At 42.5% G+C, this 22,878-nt stretch overlaps 1 protein-coding gene and 1 non-coding gene across 3 annotated transcripts in view; both read right to left on the bottom strand.

The window, feature by feature from the left end:
- Positions 1–6,182: 6,182 nt before the first annotated feature.
- chd1 (chromodomain helicase DNA binding protein 1) overlaps positions 6,183–22,878 on the bottom strand; it is a 36,382-nt gene continuing 19,686 nt past the window's right edge. For both annotated transcript variants that reach the window (XM_041897388.1, XM_041897389.1), the window contains exons 16-37: positions 22,084–22,246; positions 20,882–21,034; positions 20,063–20,134; positions 19,679–19,828; positions 19,017–19,165; positions 18,432–18,528; positions 17,896–17,991; positions 17,414–17,590; positions 16,956–17,116; positions 16,664–16,705; positions 16,432–16,565; positions 15,884–16,022; positions 14,149–14,299; positions 13,582–13,704; positions 12,181–12,318; positions 11,531–11,737; positions 10,433–10,561; positions 10,056–10,234; positions 8,525–8,624; positions 8,304–8,355; positions 7,842–8,082; positions 6,183–7,579 (exon numbers count right to left, since the gene is read on the bottom strand). In XM_041897388.1, coding sequence (XP_041753322.1) covers positions 7,183–7,579; positions 7,842–8,082; positions 8,304–8,355; positions 8,525–8,624; positions 10,056–10,234; positions 10,433–10,561; positions 11,531–11,737; positions 12,181–12,318; positions 13,582–13,704; positions 14,149–14,299; positions 15,884–16,022; positions 16,432–16,565; positions 16,664–16,705; positions 16,956–17,116; positions 17,414–17,590; positions 17,896–17,991; positions 18,432–18,528; positions 19,017–19,165; positions 19,679–19,828; positions 20,063–20,134; positions 20,882–21,034; positions 22,084–22,246 — 3,250 coding nt within the window. In that variant the 3' untranslated portion in view covers positions 6,183–7,182. The remainder of the gene's footprint in view (positions 7,580–7,841; positions 8,083–8,303; positions 8,356–8,524; positions 8,625–10,055; positions 10,235–10,432; positions 10,562–11,530; positions 11,738–12,180; positions 12,319–13,581; positions 13,705–14,148; positions 14,300–15,883; positions 16,023–16,431; positions 16,566–16,663; positions 16,706–16,955; positions 17,117–17,413; positions 17,591–17,895; positions 17,992–18,431; positions 18,529–19,016; positions 19,166–19,678; positions 19,829–20,062; positions 20,135–20,881; positions 21,035–22,083; positions 22,247–22,878) is intronic.
- On the bottom strand, positions 11,818–11,945 carry LOC121583739. The gene has a single exon (XR_006003596.1). It is a non-coding gene; the product is annotated as a small nucleolar RNA ACA64 (small nucleolar RNA).

The raw sequence follows: 22,878 nt of genomic DNA, 5'->3' as shown, positions 1-22,878 counted from the left end.
TCCGCGTCGCAGAGATTCATCTTTACAGCGTGATTGAAATTTAAAGGCAATGTTCCCGCTTTAGCGGAGTATGCGGTAAACGATGCCTAAGTTGGCTCAATTACCTTTACATTTCAATCAAATAAAATGTTATTCATCACATGCTTCATAAACAACAGATGTACACTAACAGTGAAATGCTTGCTTACGGGCCCTTCCCCACGATGCAGAGAGAAAGACAATAGAGAAATAATAGAAAAGTAAAAGACGTAATAATAAAACCGATAACTTGGCTAAATACACGGGCACCAGTACCGAGTCGATGTGCAGGGGTTCAATGTAATTTAGGTAGATACAGTGCCTTCAGAAAGTATTCACACCCCTTGACTTTTTCCATGTTTTGTTGTGGTACAGTCTGAATTTTTTAATTGATTAAATTATATATTTTTGTCACTGGCCTACACACAATACCCCAGAATGTCAAAGTGGAATTTTTACAAATGAATTAAAAATGAAAAGCTGAAATGTCTTGAGTCAATAAGTATTCAACCCCTTTGTTCTGGCAAGCTAAATAAGTTCTGGAGTAAAGATTTTCTTAACAAGTCATATGATAAGTTGCATGGACTCATCTGTGTGCAATAATAGTGTTTAACGTGATTTTTGAATAACTACCTCCCCCAACACATACAATTATCTGTAAGGTCCCTCGGTCGAGCAGTGAATTTCAAACACAGATTTAACTACAAAAAGAGGTTTTCCAATGCCTCGCAAAGAAGGGTTCGTATTGGTAGATTATTATTTTTTTTAAAGCAGACATTGAATATCCCTTTGAGCATGGTGAAGTTATTCATTACACTTTGAATGGTGTCACTACAAAGATACAGGCGTCCTTCCTAACTCAGTTGCTGGAGAGGAAGGAAACCGCTCAGGGATTTCACCATGAGGCCAATGGTAACTTTAAAACAGTTAGAGTTTAATGGCTGTGATAGAAAACTGAGGATGGATCAACAACATTATAGTTACTCCACAATACTAACCTAATTGACAGAGTGAAAATAAAGAAGCCTGTACAGAATAAAAATATTCAAAAATATGCTTCCTGTTTGCAACAAGGCACTAAAGTAATACTGCTAATAATGTGGCAAAGCAATTCACTTTTTGTCCTAAATACAAAGTGTTATGTTTGGGGCAAATCCAGTACAACACATTACTAAGTACCACTCTGCACATTTCCAAGCATAGTGGTGGTTGCATTATGTTATGGGTATTCTTGTAATCGTTAAGGACGGGCGTTTTTCAGGATAAAAAAGAAACGGAATGGAGCTAAGCACAGGCAAAACTCTAGAGGAAAACCTGGTTCAGCCTGCTTTCCACCAGGCACTGGGAGATGAATTCACCTTTCAGCAGGACAATAACCTAAAACACAAGGCCAAATCTACACTAGCGTTGCTTACCAAGAAGACAGTGAATGTTCCGGAGTGGCCGAGGTACAGATTTGACTGAAATCTGCTTGAAGATATATGGAAAGACCTGAAAATGGTTGTCTAGCAATGATCAACAACCAATTTGATAGAGCTTGAAGAATTTTGAAAAGAATAATGGGCAAATGTTGCACAATCCATGTGTGGTAAGCTCTTAGAGACTTACCCAGAAAGACTCACAGCTGTAATCGCAGCCAAAGGTGATTCTAACATATATTGACTCGGGGTTGAATACTTATGTAAATTAGATGTTTTATTTTTCTTAAATTGTTTCACAAATATACTTTTTCTTCCCCTATGACAGAGTATTTTGTGTAGATCGTTGGCAAAAAAATTACAATTAAATGCATTCAGAAAGTATTCAGACCCCTTGACTTTTTCCACATTACAGTCTTATTCTAAAATGGATTTTTTTTTATTCCCCTCATCAAACTACACACAATACAGCATAATGACAAAGCAAAAACAGGTTTTTCGATTTTTTTTGCAAATGTATTAAAAATAAAAAGCTGAAATAATACATTTACATAAGTATTCAGACCCTTTACTCAGTACTTTGTTGAAGCATCTTTGGTAGCGTTTACAGCCTTGAGTCTTCTTGGGTATGACGCTACAAGCTTGGTACACCTGTATTTGGGGAGTTTCTCCCATTCTTCTCTGCATATCCTCTCAAGCTCTATCATGTTGGATGGGGAGCGTCGTTACACAGCTATTTGTAAGGTCTCTCCAGAGATGTTCGATCGGGTTCAAGTTCGGGCTCTGGCTGGGCCACTCAAGGACATTCAGAGACTTGTCCCGAAACCACTCCTGCGTTGTCTTGGCTGTATGCTTAGGGTCGTTGTCCTGTTGGAAGGTGAACCTTCGCCCCAGTCTGAGGTCCTGAGCGTTCTGGAGCAGGTTTTCATTCATCAAGGATCTCTCTGTACTTTGCTCCGTTCATCTTTTCCTCGATCTTGACTAGTCTCCCAGTCCCTGCCGCTGAAAAACATACTTACAGCATGATGCTGCCACCACCATCCTTCACTGTAGTGATGGTGCCAGGTTTCCTCCAGACGTGACGCTTGGCATTCAGGCCAAAGAGTTCAATCTTGTTTCTCATGGTCTGCGAGTCCTTTAGGTGCCTTTTGGCAAACTCCAAGCGGGCTGTCATGTGCCTTTTATTGAGGAGTGGTTTCCGTCTGGCCACTCTACCATGAAGGCCTAATTGGTGGAGTGCTGCAGAGATGGTTGTCCTACTGGAAGGTTCTCCCATCTCCAGAGAAACTCCGGAGCTCTGTCAGAGTGACCATCGGGTTCTTGGTCACCTCCCTGACCAAGGCCCTTGTCCCCCGATTGCTCAGTTTGGCCGGGCGGCCAGCTCCAGGAAGAGTCTTGGTGCTTCAAAACGTATTCCATTTAATAATGTTGGCGGCCACTGTGTTCTTGGGGACCTTCAATGCTGCATAAATGTTTTGGTACCCTTCCCCAGAGCTGTGCCTCGACACAATCCTGTCTCGGAGCTCTACGGACAATTTATTCGACCTCATGGCTTGGTTTGACATGCGCTGTCAACTGTGGGACCTTATATAGACATGTGTGTGCCTTTCCCAATCATGTCCAATCATTTGAATTTACCACAGGTGGACTCCAATCAAGTTGTAGAAACATCTCAAGGATGATCAATGGAAACAGGATGCACCTGAGCTCAATTTCGAATCTCATAGCAAAGGGTCTGAATAATTACAGTACCAGTCAAAAGTTTGGACACACCTGCTCATTCCAGGGTTTTTCTTAATTTTTACTATTTTCTCAAAACTATGAAATAACACATATGGAATCATGTAGTAACCAAAGAAGTGTTAAAGAAATCAAAATATATTTTATATTTGAGATTCTTCAAATAGCCACCCTTTGCCTTGATGACAGCTTTGCACACTCTTGCCATTCTCTTGGCATTCTCTCAACCAGCTTCATGAGGTAGTCCATTTCAATTAACAGGTGTACCTTCTTAAAAGTTAATTTGTGGAATTTCTTTCCTTCTTAATGTGTTTGAGCCAATTAGTTGTGTTGTGACAAGGTAGGGGGTTATACAGAAGATAGCCCTATTTGGTAAAAGACCAAGTCCATATTATGGCAAGAACAGCTCAAATAAGCAAAGAGAAACAACAGTCCATCATTACTTGAAGACATGGTCAGTCAATATGGACAATTTCAAGAACTTTAAAAGTTTCTTCAATTGCAGTTGCAAAAACCATCAAGCGTAGAGGAGCCAGAATGGAAGACCCAGAGTTACCTCTGCAGAGTATAAATTCATTAGTTACCAGCCTCAGAAATTGCAGCCCAAATAAATGCTTCACAGAGTTCAAGTAACAGACACATCTCAACATCAACTGTTCAGAGGGGACTGTGTGAATCAGGCCTTCTTGATCGAATTGCTGCAAAGAAACCACTACTTAAGGACACCAATAAGAAGAAGACACTTGCTTGGGCCAAGAAACATGAGCAATGGACATTAGACCGGTGAAACTTTGTCCTTTGGTCTGGAGTCCAAATTTTAGATTTTTGGTTCCAACCACTGTCTTTATGAGAAGCGGTGTGGGTGAACGGATGATCTCTGCATGTGTATTTCCCACGTGAAGCATTGAGGTGTTGTGTTATGATACACCATCCCATCTGGTTTATGCTTAGTGGGACTATCATTTGTTTTTCAACAGGACAATGACCCAACACACCTCCAGGCTGTGTAAGGGCTATTTTACCAAGAAAGAGAGTGATGGAGTGCTGCATCAGATGACCTGGCCTCCACAATCCCCCGACCTCAACCAAACCAACAAGTGCTCAGCATGTGGGAACTCCTTCAAGACTGTTGGAAAAGCATTCCAGGTGAAGCTGGTTGAGAGAATGCCAAGAGTGTGCAAAGCTGTCAAAGCAAAGGGTGGCAATTTGAAGAATCTCAAATACAAAATATTTTGATTTGTTTAACACTTTCTGGTTACTACATGATTCCATGTGTTATTTCATAGTGTTGATGTCTTCACTATTAATCTATAATGTAGAAAATAGTAAAAATAAAGAAAAGGTCTCGTGTAGCTCAGTTGGTAGAGCATGGCGCTTGCAACGCCAGGGTTGTGGGTTCTTTTCCCACGGGGGGGCCAGTATGAAAAAATGTATGCACTCACTAACTGTAAGTCGCTCTAGATAAGAGCGTCTGCTAAATGACTAAAATGTCAATGTAATGAGTAGGTGTTCTAAAACTTTTGACCGGTAGTGTACGTACAGTCACTGTGGGGACGACGTCGTGGATGCACTTAATGAAGCCGGTGACTGATGTGGTATACTCCTCAATGCCATTGGTCGAATCCCGGAACATATTCCAGTGTGTGCTAGCTAAACAGTCAGTTTTACAGAATAAATAAACCTAGTGTTGGTCTAATAAGCTCTTTTAAATAACATGTTTTTTAGTCTAGGAATAGTGGTTATGGTGTGTGAATTCATCTACCACTTGGTGAAGGATAACTCATTGGCACATGAGTTGGTCAAATGTGTCCTATACAAGTATTCGGTATAAAACTGGTGATTAAATCAGTTTGACAGTCCTCACCATCATAAAGTAACTTATACTTCGGGAGGATAACACAGTAGAGGCTCCTGAGGGGAGAACGGCTCATAATAAATGGCCAGAACGGAGAAAATGGAATGACATCAAACACATGGAAACTATGTTTGTATTTGATACCATTCCACTGATTCCGCTCCAGTCATTACCCACAAGCCCGTTCTCCCCAATTAAGGTGCCACCAACCTCCTGTGGAGGATATGTGCATGACATTGAAACATGCTAATATCAGGTACTTTGACCTCCATTATTTATTGGTTAGAAAATGCTCAAGTTAGCTGTTGTTGACAGTAGCTAGGTAAACAAACCCAAATTGTGGATTGGATTCTCTCATAGTAAGGAAACAAAAGTAATTTGTTATTTGGGTGAATTATCCATTCAAAAACGACAGGCATGCCTCCTGTAGCTAGTGATAGAGCAACCACAGCTTTTACGCTGCCCTGGTCCATTGTCTCTTAAAATGGGTTGAGGGAGAGATGTATTCTGGGTCATAGCTTACTCCATTGTAAAAAACTGGCGACCACTGTTACCCGAGATCGGTCTTTAAACCAAAGACAAAAAGGGGGATATTTGTATCCAGAATTCCAGTATTGTGACATCTGCACCAACACGAAGACCATTCCAGATTACAAGGGAGTACAGTGATTGAGTTTAATGACTTTTATAAACTATATAAAACAATTCTTAAAAATCCATGCATTTTCAGTGTAAATTCATTTTGAAATATAGAGGAAAATCTATGTACAACTGTGAACCGTAACAGCAGCTTCACTCAGTCAGGCTGTTCACCAGAAATACACTTGGCTGCATAGAAGATTTGACATTATTGCCTATGTTAAAAAAAAAAGAAAAAAATGATTTCTGTAAAAAGACTAGTTTATTTGAGATCTTACAGGCGCTTGTATTTGATAAACCCCCTCTGCTACATGTTGTAGTAAAACTTGAGATCTTTCAACTCGTCGATTCTGACACGTATTCACAACAGAATTCACAAAATTAACAGAAATAAAACGAAGTCGCTCTAGAGCCCTCTAAACTCCGCTCTGGGCCTCCAAGCCAGTTCCACTGCATTTTTTAAATTGTTCCCCTCTAATCAAGGACTGATTTAGACCTGGGACACCAGGTGGGTGCAATTAATTATCAGGTAGAACAGAAAACCAGCAGGCTCTGGACCTCGTGGGGTATTGAGTTGAGTACCCCTGCTCTAGGGGAATAATACGACTAATATAATAATTTCCCCCTGTTTACCAAAGTTATTCTGAATAGCATTTATCATTAAAGTTAAGTGTCGTACGAAAACTGACTCATTTAATACAACGGACAAAAAAGCCTGAGTTGATGGGGAAGAGTTGTAATAACAAACCCAAGAGCCTGAGAAGAAAAAGCCCATTGATTTACTATTTTACAATAATTTACAGTAGTATAATTCGTGAAAAGGGACATTTTAAATTGCTCACAAAAAAAGAAATCCTGGTTATTTTTTACAGCGGAGACAGAAATTAAATAATTAAAGCATGATACGAAAAAGAAAGAAAAAAACAGATCGTCAAGGTGGTCACTAGAAACACTGTAAACGAGGTACTTTGGAAAGTGAACCCAAGTCATTCAGACTGCTTTTTGACGAGACCCTTACATCCACTCTTAGCATGATTATGAGAGAAATACATAAATGTTACTTTTCTTCTTGATTTAAACACTTCTTTAAATAAACGTGAGAACCACATTAAACGTGAGAGACAAACAGTCAATAGCAGGATCCAGTGTTGTGGGTTGGTGAGACAGCACTCGAGGGTATTTGTGTCCGTTTGAGTAAAAAAAGGCGTCCATTTTATAAAAATAATAAAAGAAACTATGCTGCGACACCTATGGCACAGTGCAGCTTTTAACTCTTAAATACAAAAATATGCAATTTGTCTGCCATCCCAACCCCGCTCCCACTGCCATCGTTCCTGGGATGTGGTCCACCGTTGGAGATAGGACACCACAGGTACGGTGAGGCCACAGATACAGTGCGCAGTACAGCTTTGTTGTCCTCCACAGTCCCCATAAGGCATTTCCTGTGTTCAACGCGAGTCTATGGCTGATACTCTGGTCGCTAGGCTAGCGCCTCCAGCCAGACGCTGGCGGTTATGTCTTGCGGCTGCTCCAGATCTGCTCCGGCGTGCTCTTGTGGTCTGACGAGTACTCGAAGGGCGACCGGTGGCCCAAAGGTGAGCGTCCGTCGTAGGGCGAGCGCTGGTCGCGTGGCGAGCGCTGATCGCGCGGCGAACGGGGCCCGCTGGCCGACGCCCGTTGGTCCATCTGCCAGTCTGCATGGTAGCGGTAGGAGTCACCTCGCGATAACGACTTGTGGTGGCCTGACGAGTAGTCGGAGCCCGAGTGGTGTTCGGAATGGGAGCGGTGGTCCGAGTGGTGTTCGGAATGGGAGCGGTGGTCCGAGTGGGAACGCTCCTTGCTGTCCAGCCGTACGTCTCGGCCTGACCGGTGCTCGTCCACCTTCCTGTGCTTACTGTCGCTGTAGTATCTGATTAATAGAGAACACCATGAGCAAGAGTGACTAACACAAAAACCAATATACAGAAATGATTAGTTACAGAATTAGTTGATCCACAATGGGACCAATTTGTTAAGCATCGAGTTGCACTAGATTCTAGAACTAATCAGTAGAACAATAATCCAGTCAGTAAAATAAATCAACATCAAAATGTCCCTTAATTGCCACCAACTTGAAAGGAACCCTTTACTAAAAACAGGGAAGCCTTTAAAGACGATATAGGTGGTCTTACCTGCTGTCCTGCCGGTCTGACCGATAGTGGTCTCGGTGGTCTTTGCCGTTGCTGAAGGACGAGTAGGGTCTCTTCCTGGAGTCCCCCCCGCTCCCCGCCATCCTGCTGTAGGGGTCGGAGGTGTGCCTGTCCCGGCTGTCGCGGTCCTCATGGTAGCGCGACGACGAGTGGTGCCTTTCAGAGCTGTAGCTGTCCCTGCTGCTGTCGTCGTGGTGAGAGTTGTCCTTTAGCCTCTCGATGTCTGGGCCAAGAGGAGAGGAGGAAGATCCGGGGTTAATAAGGCTACATAGAATTGCTTTTATCTCATTGGTCATTAATATTTGTTTGATGTATTCCTTCATTTAACCTGGTTAAATTAATGTCATTAAGACCCCCCCACCCCCCCCCCCCAAAAAAAAAAAGAAACTAGTGAACAAATAAACAAAATAAAGACAGACTAAAAAGGCAAGTGAAAGTTCATACCTGCATGCTTAAAGCCATGGGTATTTACAGTGCTAGTGATCACGTCTGCTGCCTGTAAAAGAGATCATCATAAAACACTGGCATTAAAATTATATTTGGAAAGGTCTGAAATGCAATCTACATTTGTATCACTTTATTACCAGTTAAACCTTCATGGAGTGAATTGTATTTTCATTTCCCCGACGCCCCGGAACAGTAACTCTCATCAGGGCTATACATACCTGAGCATTCTCTTGTCTTTTCTTGATTGCGTGCTTATACAATTTATGCAATTTTCTTGCATCAAATTCTGTAAACTTTGAAACAAATATCCACAGGTTTCTGGAGAAGAGAAAAATAAATATACATTTAGGTCAACACTGGTCATTGATACAATGAGCCCCATAACACAGCCCATCTGTAATTAGCCCACCCAACTACCTCATCCCCATATGGTTATTTATTTTGCTCATTTGCACCCCAGTATCTCTATTTGCACATCATCTTCTATCACTCCAGTGTAAATTGTAATTATTTTGCACTATTTATTGCCTTACCTCCATAACTTACTACATTTGCACACACTGTATATATATTTTATATTGTGTTATTGACTGTACTGTTTTGCTTTATCTTGGCCAGGTTGCAGTTGTAAATGAGAACTTGTTCTCAACTGGCCTACCTGGTTAAATAAAGGTGAAACAATTTTTTTAAACAAAAATTAAGTAATGGTATGAATGCAGTCAATGGTAAAGGTACATAGCCAGCTCAGTTTGATTGCTAAAGGACATACATCTACATTCCCTGAGCTGTTGTTTCATAACCCCAGTGTTATGAAACGTTACATTCCGTCAGTTTGCCAAGGCCAGGCCTGTCCTATTTCCAAGGATGGGATGACCTCCAATGTTGTTTGTACTTATAAACAGCATTCCAGCCTGTGTGTATCTGTAATGGATAATCAACGAGGGGCTATGCGTTCTCTGGAAAATAATGAACGACGTGGAAGGTGTGTTCCACAACACGCTAAAACATAGAGCCCCGAGTTGATTATCCCCTTTTGGCTATAACTTAACACATTTACCACTAGAAATGTGTTCATTTGCCGGTAGAAATGTGTTCAACATCCACTGAAGTAGCTAGCAAGTTTACTAGACAGCGACAGTAGTTACCGTGGTAACCAAACAAATAGTTTAGCTAACCAAATCAGTCCTAGCTTGCTATTATGAAAATCGAATTCAACAATGCCAATAATGTTTTCAATTCGACTATTGCTTTCAAAAGCAGCTCAAACATATACATTTGAACTACAGCCATTGAATTCTACCATGCCAATCGATATACAGTGTGTTATAGGGAAATAATGCACCGTCTAGAATGCCCTTCAAGCCAATCAGAACGAGTATTCAACAATCATGGTATATCAGACATTAAACTGGGTGGTTCAAACCCTGAATGCTGATTGGCTGACAGCCGTGGTATATCAGACCATATACCTCGGGTGTGACAAAACATGTGTTTTTACTACTAATTACGTTGGTAACCAGTTTATAATAGCAATAAGGCACCTCGGGGGTTTGTGGTATATGGCCAATATACCACGGCTAAGGGCTGTATCCAGGAATAGCCATATACCAAACCTCCTCGTGCCTTACTGCTTAAATATACCACGGGTAAATATCAGTATCATATACAGTATTTCAGAGAGCTTGATCTTAAAATCAGCAAATTGATTGTAACAAAACGTTGAATGTGAACTAATATCGAGCTCCTTACTTTCTCCACTGTTTGATCTGCTCGGGGTTGGAGTACTCCTTCAGACACTCGGTGATGTGGTCTCCGATCTTAATGAGGCACTGGCGCGTGTGCTCCAGCTGCTCGCGTTCCGACAGGCCCTTCTCTGGCCGGTCCAGCTGCTTCAGGGCTGCCTTGACCGGTCGCATCCTCTCCTTACACTGAGGAACACAGACAGGACATACACAAGTGAATGGAGGGTCAACATTGGTAAGACAGTATTTGAGTTACCGTCTCGACCCGACCCCTAGACGTCTCGACCCGACCCCTAGACGTCTCGACCCGACCCCTAGACGTCTCGACCCACTGAGTGGACTTATTTGCATCACTGACACTATGACCAACTCGGTGTGACTCACCACACTGAAGGTCTTCTGGTCGAGTTCCTCCGACTCCTCCGAGATGTTCTCTCCCCCTGCTGTGATGTGGACCGGAGTGTCCGAAGTCTTCTTCACCTTCTCCCGTACCTCAGCCTTCACCTCGCTCGGCTGCAGGCAAAACAGTCACAATGAATGAATGACAATTGTTAAGATGCTACGTAGAGACATTATAAACCATCAAAGATCCTCCATGCTTACCACAACTAATAAAAGCATAATACATTTAACTAATAGTGCACAAAAATGAGTAAGAACCGCACACGGAAAAAGACAGGTGACCAACCTTGACTTTAGTGCTAATTAATTTTTCATATTTGCAGTGCAACGAACTGCACTGTACGTTTTTCAGTCCCTTCCAACTATTCCCAACTGGCGAGGTCTTACCTAGTCATGGCTAGAAGGGATACAGCTTTTGTCACAGTGTTTCCTCTACATTCATTTAGCAGCGGCGGACTGTTAAATTGTTTCCACCACTCCCCCCCAAAATTTTTTTGTTTTACCCCAAAAAATGTTGGGGTCAACTTAAATAACTAAAACCAGATATAAAGTATATAGAAAAGATAATGGAGCTACATATTTTTTTTAAATAAGATAATCTTTGAGAACTAACAAATCATCAAAATAAAAACTAGACAGTCAGGGAGAATCTAAAATGAAGAAAATGTGACGGCATTGGGCACCCACCCCCCTATTGATTTTGTTAGAATATGTTTGAGTCGCTCAGATAGCGAACATGGCAAAGGCCATGGCAAAATGTTTAGAATTGCAGGAAATTTGCTTTAAAACAGCAACATTGTCTATGCTGTCAAAAATTGGTTTGAGACTGAGCCATTGGCCACACCCACTACCTCACCCCCTCCTAACTTTGCCACCGCTACTGAAATAAATCTTAGGGGCAACACTGTCAAATTAACATCAAACGCATTTTAGCTAACCCCAACCCCTTTCCTAACCTTAAACACATTTTCCTAACACGCTACAATAATTATCCTAACCCGTTGTGTTAATTCTCTTAACCCTGCTACGAACAACCTAATCTTACAAAAGCTGTATCCCATCTAGTCAAAACCATCTTACCTTCTCCCCTGTGACCTCTTCCTGTTCCTGTACTGGCTCCACAGGCTCCTCCTCTTTCTTCTCCTTTTTAACCTCTTTCTTCATCTCCCTTTCTTTGGGCTCCTTCTCCTCAGGCGGCTCAGGCTCCTCCTCCGGCTCAGGCTCCTCCTTAACCACCACGCGCTCCGCTCGGCCCCTTCTGGGTGGCGCCTTTACCGGGACCACCTCCTGGGAGGTAGAGAAAGATGGTTAGAATAGCTAGACTGCCTCGATGGAAAATTACCTTAAAAACAGAATTCTGTAAGTATGCTTGTGGGCACATGGGTTTAATCACACTGCTATACAGAGCAGGCAATAAGCTTAACGTACCACAGTACTGTAGGCCTAGTTATCTCTCCCTAGACAACTGATATATCCAAGGTGATTTTCAGACTGGGCCCATTCATTGAGTTTAGTTGACTGATTACTGAGGTTAATTTAATCTTTTACTCATTGCTATTTTATTAAGGGATCCACGGTGATAAGGAGCCTCTGATCATAGGGTAAAGTTGCCCCTAGATGCTGATCTCTGTTCCATTTGGCCTTTTCCCCACTAATGGTTAAGGTTAGGATTGGGGGAGGGGAAGCTGATCCTAGATATGTACCTAGGGGAGCATCATTGTTCCACATACCTTTTCCTCCTCAATCTCGTCCTCTGAGGACTTGTCTGAGGGGGGCTCAGAGGACGGACTCTTCACCACTTCGTCCACCTTGGCTGGCTTCACAGCTTTGGTCTTCTTACTCCTCGGTTTCCTCTTCCTCCAATTGGCCTACAACAACAACAACAACAACAAAGGGACTTAATCTTTCTTTGCAACTAATTGAAAAAACACGTTGGCCAACTAAAAAGCGTGAAGAACAAGGCTAACCTTCTCCGCTGTTTTTGGTCCTGCTGCTATCACGTTGTTGCAGAGTGAAGCGCACCAGATACGCTGTCGGAGAGCGTCGTATTGTATCGTGCTTCTCATATCGCAACAACGTATAGCTTCAAACCACAGTTAAAACTATACATTTTGATCTAATGGACTGTCAGTTATTGTATCTTGAGCACAGCCTATGAATTTAAAGAGCTACTATTCCCTCGCCTCATCTGTTTACCAAAACAAACAAATGGCAAGGCAGCCGCTTTGTTTTTAGAATCCTAGACGGTAGCTTTAATTCTGGACTTTTTAGGTGTAAATTCGAGACTGAATTCAACACTCCACACATACCTGCATATAGCTAGGAATGAAGACAAAGGAAATAATAATCGTATTACAGTGGAACTGCCAATAGGAAAGGAGATGCACTATAGGACACAGACTATGTATTCACCTTACGTCACCTGGCAACAAGGGCGCATGCAATGTGTTGCAATTGTTTTCCTCCTTTCAGGTCCATTCAAACAAGCAAAACATTGTTAAATACGAATAAAATTGGTCAAAACTTAAATAACGCGCACATAACTTGAAAAGGTATGCTAGTTCTATGTCGGCGAAAATATTAAAACGTTTGTTTTTATGTAGTATAAGCACTCGGAAGCACACGTTCGTTAGCATTAGCATTCTTATAGGCTTTGACTGGCGTCGTTACCTAAGTTAGCATTGTGGCACAACAGATTGCAATACACCTAGTGTTTCGGTCTTTTGTAATTGATGTTATGTCTAACATTTACCATTTTAAGCATTGATCTTCGATTAAAAAAGGATACAGCCTGTATGGATAACGACCATTAGATAGTCTAATATGCTAACTAGCTAACGACGCCTCTCAAAGCCTATGAGAATGCTAATGCTAAAGAACGTGGGCTTCCAAGTGCTTATACTAAGTAAAAACAAGCATATATTTTTTTCAATCATTTTCCTCTACAAATAACATATTTTTCTAATTTTGTGCACATCATTTAACCGTTTTGACGAAGGTAATTCATATTTTCTTGCTTGGGAATGTTCTTGTTCAGGAGGAGGAAAACAATTACGTTTGAATTGGGTCAAGTGGGCAGGGCACCATAATAGAGTCTGAATAGTGTGATCCGGCCAGTCATGGCCACTTACCGTCCCTGCTTGCCTCTGCGCTTCCTTTTTGGCCAGGTCCTTGCTCAGTAATTTGATGAGATAGTCCGCTCTCGTCTGCAGTTGCTTGGCCTGTGGCTTCTTGTCAGGGTCGTCAGGTAAGAGCTGGTTCACACAAAGGAACGGATGTGTAAATTAATACAATTATAAAACGCAAAAGCTCTTACCCTTAACCTTGGTTATGACAGTTTCAGTTCCCCGTTATAAAAGTTAGACCCTGTCTTCTTAGAGCTGAGACGATGAACCAAAAATGACAGATACCGACCGAACCGATCACTTCACGATGACATTTAACTGTTATTGTTAATTACGATAATAGCCTATTCTAGAGAAATGTGAAGTCCGCTGATATGGGCGATTGTGAACCGGACAATTGATAGCTGCAACATTCAAAGTAGTAGTAGTAGTTGTTTTGAGAGTAATATAAAAAAAAAAACTGGTGCACATAAACGTTATAAACGTATCATTCTATTCATCTTTATCGTGATATTCATCTTTATCGTGATATTTCAGTACATTTCTTGTGATATGGATTTTCTTCAGACTCACCTTGTGTGTCAGGTTGAGGTCAGGGTCCATCTTGATCATTTCCCAGCTGCCATAACCATACTCGTAGATTCCTATGAGCAGGCTAGAGTCGTCGTCCTTGCCCCAATCAATGTCAAAGTGTGCTGCCTTGGAGTGGCATGGGATTGTGTACCTAAGAAAAGAGAAGGGTTTGGATTCAGTATTCAGTAAGAGTAGGTGGTGTCATTTCATATTAAGTGGTCCTAAAACTAGGCATGTGACAATCATATATTTACATCAAAGTTACATTACATTTAAGTCATTTAGCAGATGCTTTTATCCAGAGCGACTTACAGGAGCAATTAGGGTTAAGTGCCTTGCTCAAGGGCACATCGACAGATTTTTCACCTAGTCAGCTCGGTGATTAGAACCAGCGACCTTTCGGTTACTGGCACAACGCTCTTAACCACTAAGCTACCTGCCGCCCCACATTGCAAGTACAGATTGGTTTCATAGTGCTTACAACATTGTCAAAGTCATGTCTGTCCTTTAATCAATTAATAAATGTTGTGGTACTGCAGGGGGTCTGCGAAAATTAATAATAATATGCCATTTAGCAGACGCTTTTATCCAAAGCGACTTACAGTCATGCGTGCATACATTTTTTTGTGTATGGGTGGTCCCGGGGATCGAACCCACTACCTTGGCGTTACAAGCGCCGTGCTCTACCAGCTGAGCTACAGAGGACCAATAAATATATGTTTAAATATTATATCTAAAAAATAAGATCTTATTTATTTGTGTTGAAATGTTTTTATGAATATAGTTAGCAACAACAGAAAACAATTTACTACATACATAAGAAAATATCATGTTTTTTCTATTGATGTCAACTTTATTTATCAACTCCTAATATTGAGCAAATTACACTCATTCAAGCCAATTAGACTTACTGGAGAATCTGACATACAGTAGGCTTTGAAAAAGCACCAGTTAATAGGCTACCAGTACAGTAAGTGCTGCTGGTAAGATTTCTTGACTTGGACATAATTATTTGCCAACACAAGACTAACCTTTGTTTAACCAGCTAAACAGCTGCTCTTAGCGAAAATGTTTTTGCCGTTACCGTTCTAGCTAATAGGCTATAATTTTTACATTTTAGTCATTTAGCAGACGCTCTTATCCAGAGCGACTTACAGTTAGTGAGTGCATACATTTTTTCATACTGGCCCCCCGTGGGAATCGAACCCACAACCCTGGCTTTGCAAACGCCATGCTCTACCAACTGAGCTACACGGGGCTATGTTAGAGTTTACACTTCCTCTTCCAATTAGAATGTGGGAGGGTGAAAATAATGAAAAATGATCTACCAAACATATTTATTGAAAAAACATGTATTACTTATTTTGCCATTATCATTCACCTGATAAGACGTGATTTATTTTTTGCTAACGTATGATGGGGGTTCCTGGGTCACCAGTTTGCCAGGAAGGGGGTCCCTGGGCAAGAAAATGTTGAAGACCCCCAAGCTTTTTTTTACTATATGGTGTGGATTTAGATAGGCCTGTGGTATTTGTTATACCAAGGGATTTCCGTTTGTATTGGCTGCTACGTGAGTGTAAAACGTTTAACTGTTGTGTGATGGAGGAGTTGAGTAAAAACAGCATTGCTTTGACCCACATGGCCCCTGGTCAAAGGTAGTGCACTAAATAGGGAATAGGGTGTAATTTGGGACGCAATCCATGTTTGAGGTAAGAGACCGAGTGGCGAGACAGACCTCTTCCTCTCATCAGGGTCGGCAGGAATGGCTTTGTGGAGCGGTGCCAGCTCCTCCTCGTGGGAGATCACCAGCTTGGCATTCACCTGGACGCCTGAGATCCTGAATGTAGGGCCTTTCACTTTCCCTCTTCTGCCTCCTGTTGGTGAGGCAGAGAGAGGTTTAATACTGGTGACCAGGGGCATAACAATACAGCCACCTCTTCAGCAACTTTTGACATTGTTTGCAGTAGCAGTAGAGAGATGGACGGACAGATGGATAGAGATGGACTGGCGAGAGAGAGATGGATATATCGGGATGGAAGGATGGGACAGAGACACAGACAGACAAAGACAGATAGTGTAAAGTACCCAGTGCTCGACTTTGGCAGGAGCTCACCACAGCAGAGTACCGGCACCTCAAATTCTATACTGCTTGAGCTCCTGTTCCTTTTATAGAATATTAGCTCAAAAGGTATTGTGGAGCTCCTGCACCTAAATATAAAACAGTAATGGCACCCAAAATTAGTACCGGTACCTATTTCAGTACAAATCGAGCACTGAAAGTACCTGACGTCTTCTCTGGTCCACAGGGGTTCTCCCTGAGAGTCTTCAGACAGCCGTTGTGAACCGTCTCCGCCAGACGCTTCAGGTCGTACTCAGACTTATCCACCAGCTCGGCATCACGGGCGATAGCATCCAGTCTGAGAGAGATAGGTTTTTTTTGGGGGGTCAAATAGCATGTTGAGAAAAGTTGTCAAAAAAAAAGAAACCACATTTTGTAGTTTTTGCCTGCATTTACCTTTCAAGTGGTCCACCGAACTTTTTGTAGCTCTTGATAAATCTGTGTAGAAAAATACAAAAAGTTGAGGTGTAGTCAAGGTAATGGAAGTGAGTGCATTTTCTACATCCCCAAAAGGTGTGTGTGTGTGTGGGACTTTTCAGGGACTTATTCCCACAGGATAGAAGACGTTTAACAACATCACAGGTGTTTCCTAAATGACACCCTATTCCCTATAGTGATTATTATTATTATTATTATTATATAAAGAGAAAAGGGTCCATTTGGGATGCATCCCATGTGTAGTGATTACCTTCGTATCTCAGCATCGCTGAAGCCCTTGATGTTTTCTCGTGGAATGGTCCGAGGCCGTCCTCGTTTCTTGGGCCTCTTGCGATCCGAGACAGAGTCGCTGTCGGAGCCGGAATACCGTCTGTTTCTGCTACGCCGGCTCTCATTGCCGTTAAAATTGACCTGGAACCATAAAACAAACAAACATTTTATTTTTTAGAATTAGAACCATGTTCTGAGGGTTTCAATGAGACCACCTGCACATCATCCACTAAAAGGGATGGGACTGTTTAGCACAACATATTAATTCAGAAGACTATTATAGTCCATTATACTGCTAAGATACAGAAGATTTCTGAAAAATCTGGCATTCCTGTTTTGATTCATTGATAAACCCAATCTCTGTATTGGAGAGTACTGCTGTGTGTGTGTGTGTGTGTGAGAGAGAGAGAGAGAGAGAGGGAGGGCCCCCTAGCTAACCTGTTTGGCACAGTTCCTCATGCGGGGCAGCAGGTAGATCTCTTCCAGCTCCTTCTGTCTCTCCTCCTCCTCCATCCGCCGCCGCTGCTCCTCAGGGATGATGTCGTCCCAGCCCCGATGGTGGCGCTCAGAATCCATGACGATCTCCTCCTCCTCCATCATGGAGAAGTTGGCCACCTGGCAGGGAGGGGTCAAAGTTAGGTTGAGAGGTCACAGAGGCTCAGCGGATTGACTTAAATATTACTACTTTTTTCAGCGCCGGTTTCCTGGACACCGATTTAGGGCCGGTTTCCTGGACACCGATTTAGGGCCGGTTTCCTGGACACCGATTTAGCCTAGTCCTGTACTAGAAAACGCATGGTAAATATATATATATTAATTTTTTTAACACTGTGGTACTTCTTTTCACTCTTACTAGTGCCGTTCTTTCCGTTAGCGGTTCTTTTGAAAAAGCCTTTATTTGCGATGAACGTGATATATACCTTGAACTGTGAGAGCAGCTCCTCTCCAACAGTGGAGGGGCCGGGGTCGTTCTCTCTGGTCTCGGCTCTCTTCAGGATATCATCGATGTCCATATCCTGCCAGAGGGAAACCAAACAGTCAGTTTATGAAAAATGTATCAACTTTATCGATCAACAGGAGGGGAACCTGGCTTTCATCAGAAACACAGGGACAATATGGGTCTACATCAGAACCAACGCAACAGGAGAGATTAATAGGAACTGCAAAGTTCCACACTTAGGACACACAATGATAAGGATTAGGGTTGTCAGGATATCAGTATCGCGATACTCATTAGTATCATGGCAAGTAAACAAAACATGATGCAGAATTAATATCTTGTCAAAAACGTTGAAAACAAACAGCCTTGTGTTTTCACCCCCAGTCACTTTTGTTTTCCCCTCACCCCATGATATAACACACACTACTTTAGATAAAGCGGGTTTTTAAAGAGTTTAGTCTGCTTTTTTTGCCACAGAAAATGAGTATCGTGATAGTGATGAGGTGAGTGACAAACCTGAGGCTCCTGTTCCTCCCCCTCCTGCTCCTTGAACAGCTCCTCAGCACCAAACTTCAAAATGGCCGACAGCTCCTCCTTGTTGAACGGAGTGGCACTGCAAGTGATGGAAGTTCCAAATGAGAACACAGAAAACCTTGCAGGGGTGTGTGTGCATGACCGTGAACACCTCAAAAGGATGGTACGTGTATTTGTGAGTAAGCGTCTAGAGGGTATAGGGTTGTGTCTGCAAAAAGACTGTAAGCACACTGAGGAAGTGTGTGTTTTGTTGATGTAGTTGAGAGAGTAAGGGGGTGTGTGTGTGTGTGTAAAGCAGCAGGTAAGCAGGTAGCCTAGTTAAGAGAGTTGGGCCAGTAACCGAAAGGTCGCCGGTTCCAATCCCCAAGGCACTTCACCCCAATTGCTCCTGTAAGTCACTCTGGATAAGAGCGTCCGCTAAATGACTAAAATGTAAAAATGTGTGCACGCTTGCATGTGTACTTGCGTGAGTTTGTAGGCCCTTGCCTGTATGTAAGCACCTAGAGATTTGAGAGAGTGAGTGTGTTTTCGGTGTGTGTGTGTGTGTGTGTGTGTGTGTGTGTGTACCTGGAGGGGGCGGTGCCGGTGTGTAGGACCGTCTTGCCCGTGGTGTCCATCCTCTGGATGACTAGATGATCCAGCACCATCTTCTTTTTGGCCCGCTCAATGATCTCCTCCTCCACCGAGCTCTTAGTCACCAGACGGTAGATGTTCACCTGGGATACACACAGGTTTCATGTTGTGTTAAGTTATGTCCACAACTCTGTAATCCTTTATTTCAGACGTTTTGTTCCCACTGGGAAAGCATGGTTGTTTAGGATATAGGGTGAATATTTAAAATCATAGGAGATTCACAGCAATAGCTTTACAACACGATTCACTACAACCTGGGCCATGTATCTTGGTCTTGTGCCTGCTGTCATTGGGTATCAATACAACTTGACAACACGTGTTGTGCAAACAAATTGGCCTGTTGTTTTTTTAAAAATCTTTATTTTGACAGAGAGTCATGCTGAGACCAAGGTCTCTTTTACAGATGAGCCCTGTATACACATCAATATACACCACTACACATCACTAGACACATAAAATGGTAAGACAGACCAATGACACATAGCTCTAAAACCTGTATTAATCTATGCCATTTTGGTTTGTTAACCGCTTTGTCATTGGGTAACAAAACTTGAACGCGAACGCAAGTCAACTTGACAAAGTGATTGGTTGCGTACCTGTCTCTTCTGGCCAATCCTGTGGGCTCTGGCCTGGGCCTGCAGGTCATTCTGAGGGTTCCAGTCCGAGTCGAAGATGACCACCGTGTCGGCCGACGCCAGGTTGATGCCCAGACCGCCCGCCCGTGTTGACAACAAGAAGCAGAAATCCTGGGTAGAGGAAGTGAGATGTAATAACGTTGAGTGTCAGACGGTTCATTACAGTAGATTTCCAATTCTATATTTCACCCCATGAGTGAACTTGATTGGACTATTGAGTAAAATTAGCAGGGTTGGGATCAAGTCAGTATTCAAGTCAGTCGATTCAGGAAGTAATCTGATTTGTCCCCAATCCTGGCTGTTAGCGCAGCAGTAGATATTATGATACATTCATTCCACACTTACCTCAGAGCCCTCAGCGTTGAAATGGTCCAGCGCCTGTTTCCTCATCTCTCCCTTGATGGAGCCGTCCAATCTCTACAAAGACAAGACACATATAGTCCTCGTCCCAGCGACAGCAAACTCTCCTCAATGTTCTTGAACGTTGAAATGTTTTTGCATTTTGCTTATCTTTAGGGGTTTAAGTATGGTAACACTTAAGGAGCCTCTAGATACTTTGCTTAGATAACCACCGAGCTGAATCCTGACTAGGAAAGAACCTTACCGTTTTTAGTAAGCCATCGTGCCTATTTGCACAATAAAATGATGTAGTGAAGACTTCTTTAGGTAGGATTCAACCCACACATCACTTTTTTTGGTTCTTTTTCTGGCCCTTGTTCTACTTACCCAGAGGCAGATGAACACGTGGATACCATTGTTATGTCTCTGCATGCCGTATGAAGGAAGTTAGCGGTAGTTTCGGGACGCCAATGCTAACTAGCGTTAGCGCAATGACTGGAAGTCCACAGGTACCGTAGCGATGCTAATTTCCTTCATACAGCACGCAGACATAAAAATGGTATCCACGTGTTCATCTGGGTAAGTAGAACAAGGGCTTAAAATGCCTGAATCTCACAGTGTCCCTTTAAAACCACAGCCCTGGTATACCTGTAGCGGGAGAGGCCTGTATATGGAAAGGACATGGGAAAGGGAATGTGGTGAAGCTGCCCTTAGGACACTGATCTTGGGTCAGTTTTGCATTTCTCCCGCTAATGGTTAAGGTTAGGATTAGGAGAGGGGAAGCTGATCCTAGATCTGTACATAAGGAGCCAGTGAGCTGCTGACCTGGAAGAGGAACTGGCGGCTCTTCAGGTACTCGGCCAGGATGTCCAGCATCCGGACCATCTGGGAGAAGATGAGCACACGGTGACCTCGCTCTCGCAGGCGCAGAAGCAGCTTGTCCAGGAGCACCAGCTTCCCACTGCTCCGGATGAGGTGCTGCAGGGGGAGAGAGATTAGTGTGCGTCTATGCTAACTCTGGAAATAATTACATTTACATTTTAGTCATTTAGCAGACGCTCTTATCCAGAGCGACTTACAGTTAGTCCTGACAATATTCCATGTAACTCTTTTGCTGAGAAATCTTTCAGCCCTGGGAACCGCTCCGCCGCTCCCACAATGATTTATATCTTCCTATATCTTTTCTCCACCTTGGCAGTGCCATTAATCACCATTGCAATAAAGGCCACAAAGTCCACCTTTTTAACCTTTATAATGTCAGGATCATCTTGATGAAAGGCAACCCCTGCAGCTTGCATTGAAGGCCTATCCACCACCATTATATTTACTGTAAAGATAACCCCCAACAACTACAGTGATTCAGTAGATCAGTAGAATTCAACGTAAATAATCTGAGATATGGATATTGGACAAAACTCAGCATTACCTAGCTAACCCTTCTCATCAAAGAGGCCTACAGTAACTACAGTGAGCAGACTTATAAAAGAGCGTGCTAACAACCGTTCGTGCTATGAAACACAAATACTGCACTCTGACCCACAAAACTTTTTTTGCTAGATTCACGATAGTGTCGTTGGAAAAGCAAGGAAAACTTCAAAACGTAATGTAGTTTTATTGGAATTTGCAGCTGTTGTTGGTAAGTAATTACTCTGCTAGCGTAATATAATTTTTCAAAACCGAAGTGTGTTAGGTGCAGCTACTTCCCCACATTTAAAACTCAATTTAAGCTTCAAGTCAGTGGACGTGCTCTCGGCCCTCCAGAATGCCTTGATGCCAAGGTTTGACAATTGAGTGAGTAAGGAGTGTCACACAAATAATAATAATATAATATGCCATTTAGCAGACGCTTTTATCCAAAGCGACTTACAGTCATGCGTGCATACATTATATATTTTTTGTGTATGGGTGGTCCCAGGGATCGAACCCACTACCTTGGCGTTACAAGCGCCGTGCTCTACCAGCTGAGCTACAGAGGACACAAATAATTATAAAGTTTGTACGCACATTTATTTAACCCCCCCCCTCACCTGTAAGGCCTCCTGTTTATTGTAGAACTCGCTGTCCTCTGGTGGCTTGATGAGGTAGCAGTGGTTGCAGCACTTCTTCAGCTCCATCATGATGTTTAGGAAGCCAGACGTGCTGCCCTTGGTGCCTTTACTCAGGGCCTTGTAGTTCCTTGTCAAGATCCACCTGTTTGACCGAACACACACAGGGTTAGTATTTTTTTATTTTTTTATACCCCAATACAGCTTGATTCTGCAACAGAACGACAACGATATATATATTTTTTTTACTACCATTTGCAATGCATTTCATAAAAAAAACGACATGAATTTATTAATTCTGGATTAACTAATTTGGAAAAGGAGCGCTCCAAATTAACTTCCAACTCAGTCAGGATAAACAGGAAACCTGAAGTTAAACCCACCTCCTAGGTTTAGTTTATACCCATAAAGACCTAGAATAGCCCTAATTTCCATCCAGATTAATTAAGGTCTATTTTATACCATGTTCGAGAAGTTCACATTTTCATTAGTCCAGTTTGAAAGAGCAATTTAGTCCAAGATTAGGCTTAATTTCTGTCTGGGAAACAGCTCCTCAGTGTTATGGAGCCATATGCCTGTTTACAACTATTGAGGCGAGGTGGCTGATCGGTTTATTTATACAAAGGTGAAGCACATCTTCGATATCTAGCTGTACGTTTTGGAACATTGCACACTCCTGAAGAAGCCCCCAAAGTCTCAGTGGAACTAAAAAAAGGGTGTGTTGTCCACCCTCCCAGCCAAGCTGCACGGGTAGATTCCCAACAGTAGAACTGAGAG

The sequence above is a fragment of the Coregonus clupeaformis genome, chromosome 15 (assembly GCF_020615455.1).
Source record: "Coregonus clupeaformis isolate EN_2021a chromosome 15, ASM2061545v1, whole genome shotgun sequence".
Lineage (NCBI taxonomy): Eukaryota > Metazoa > Chordata > Actinopteri > Salmoniformes > Salmonidae > Coregonus > Coregonus clupeaformis.
This window is presented reverse-complemented; position numbering and strand designations above follow the sequence as displayed.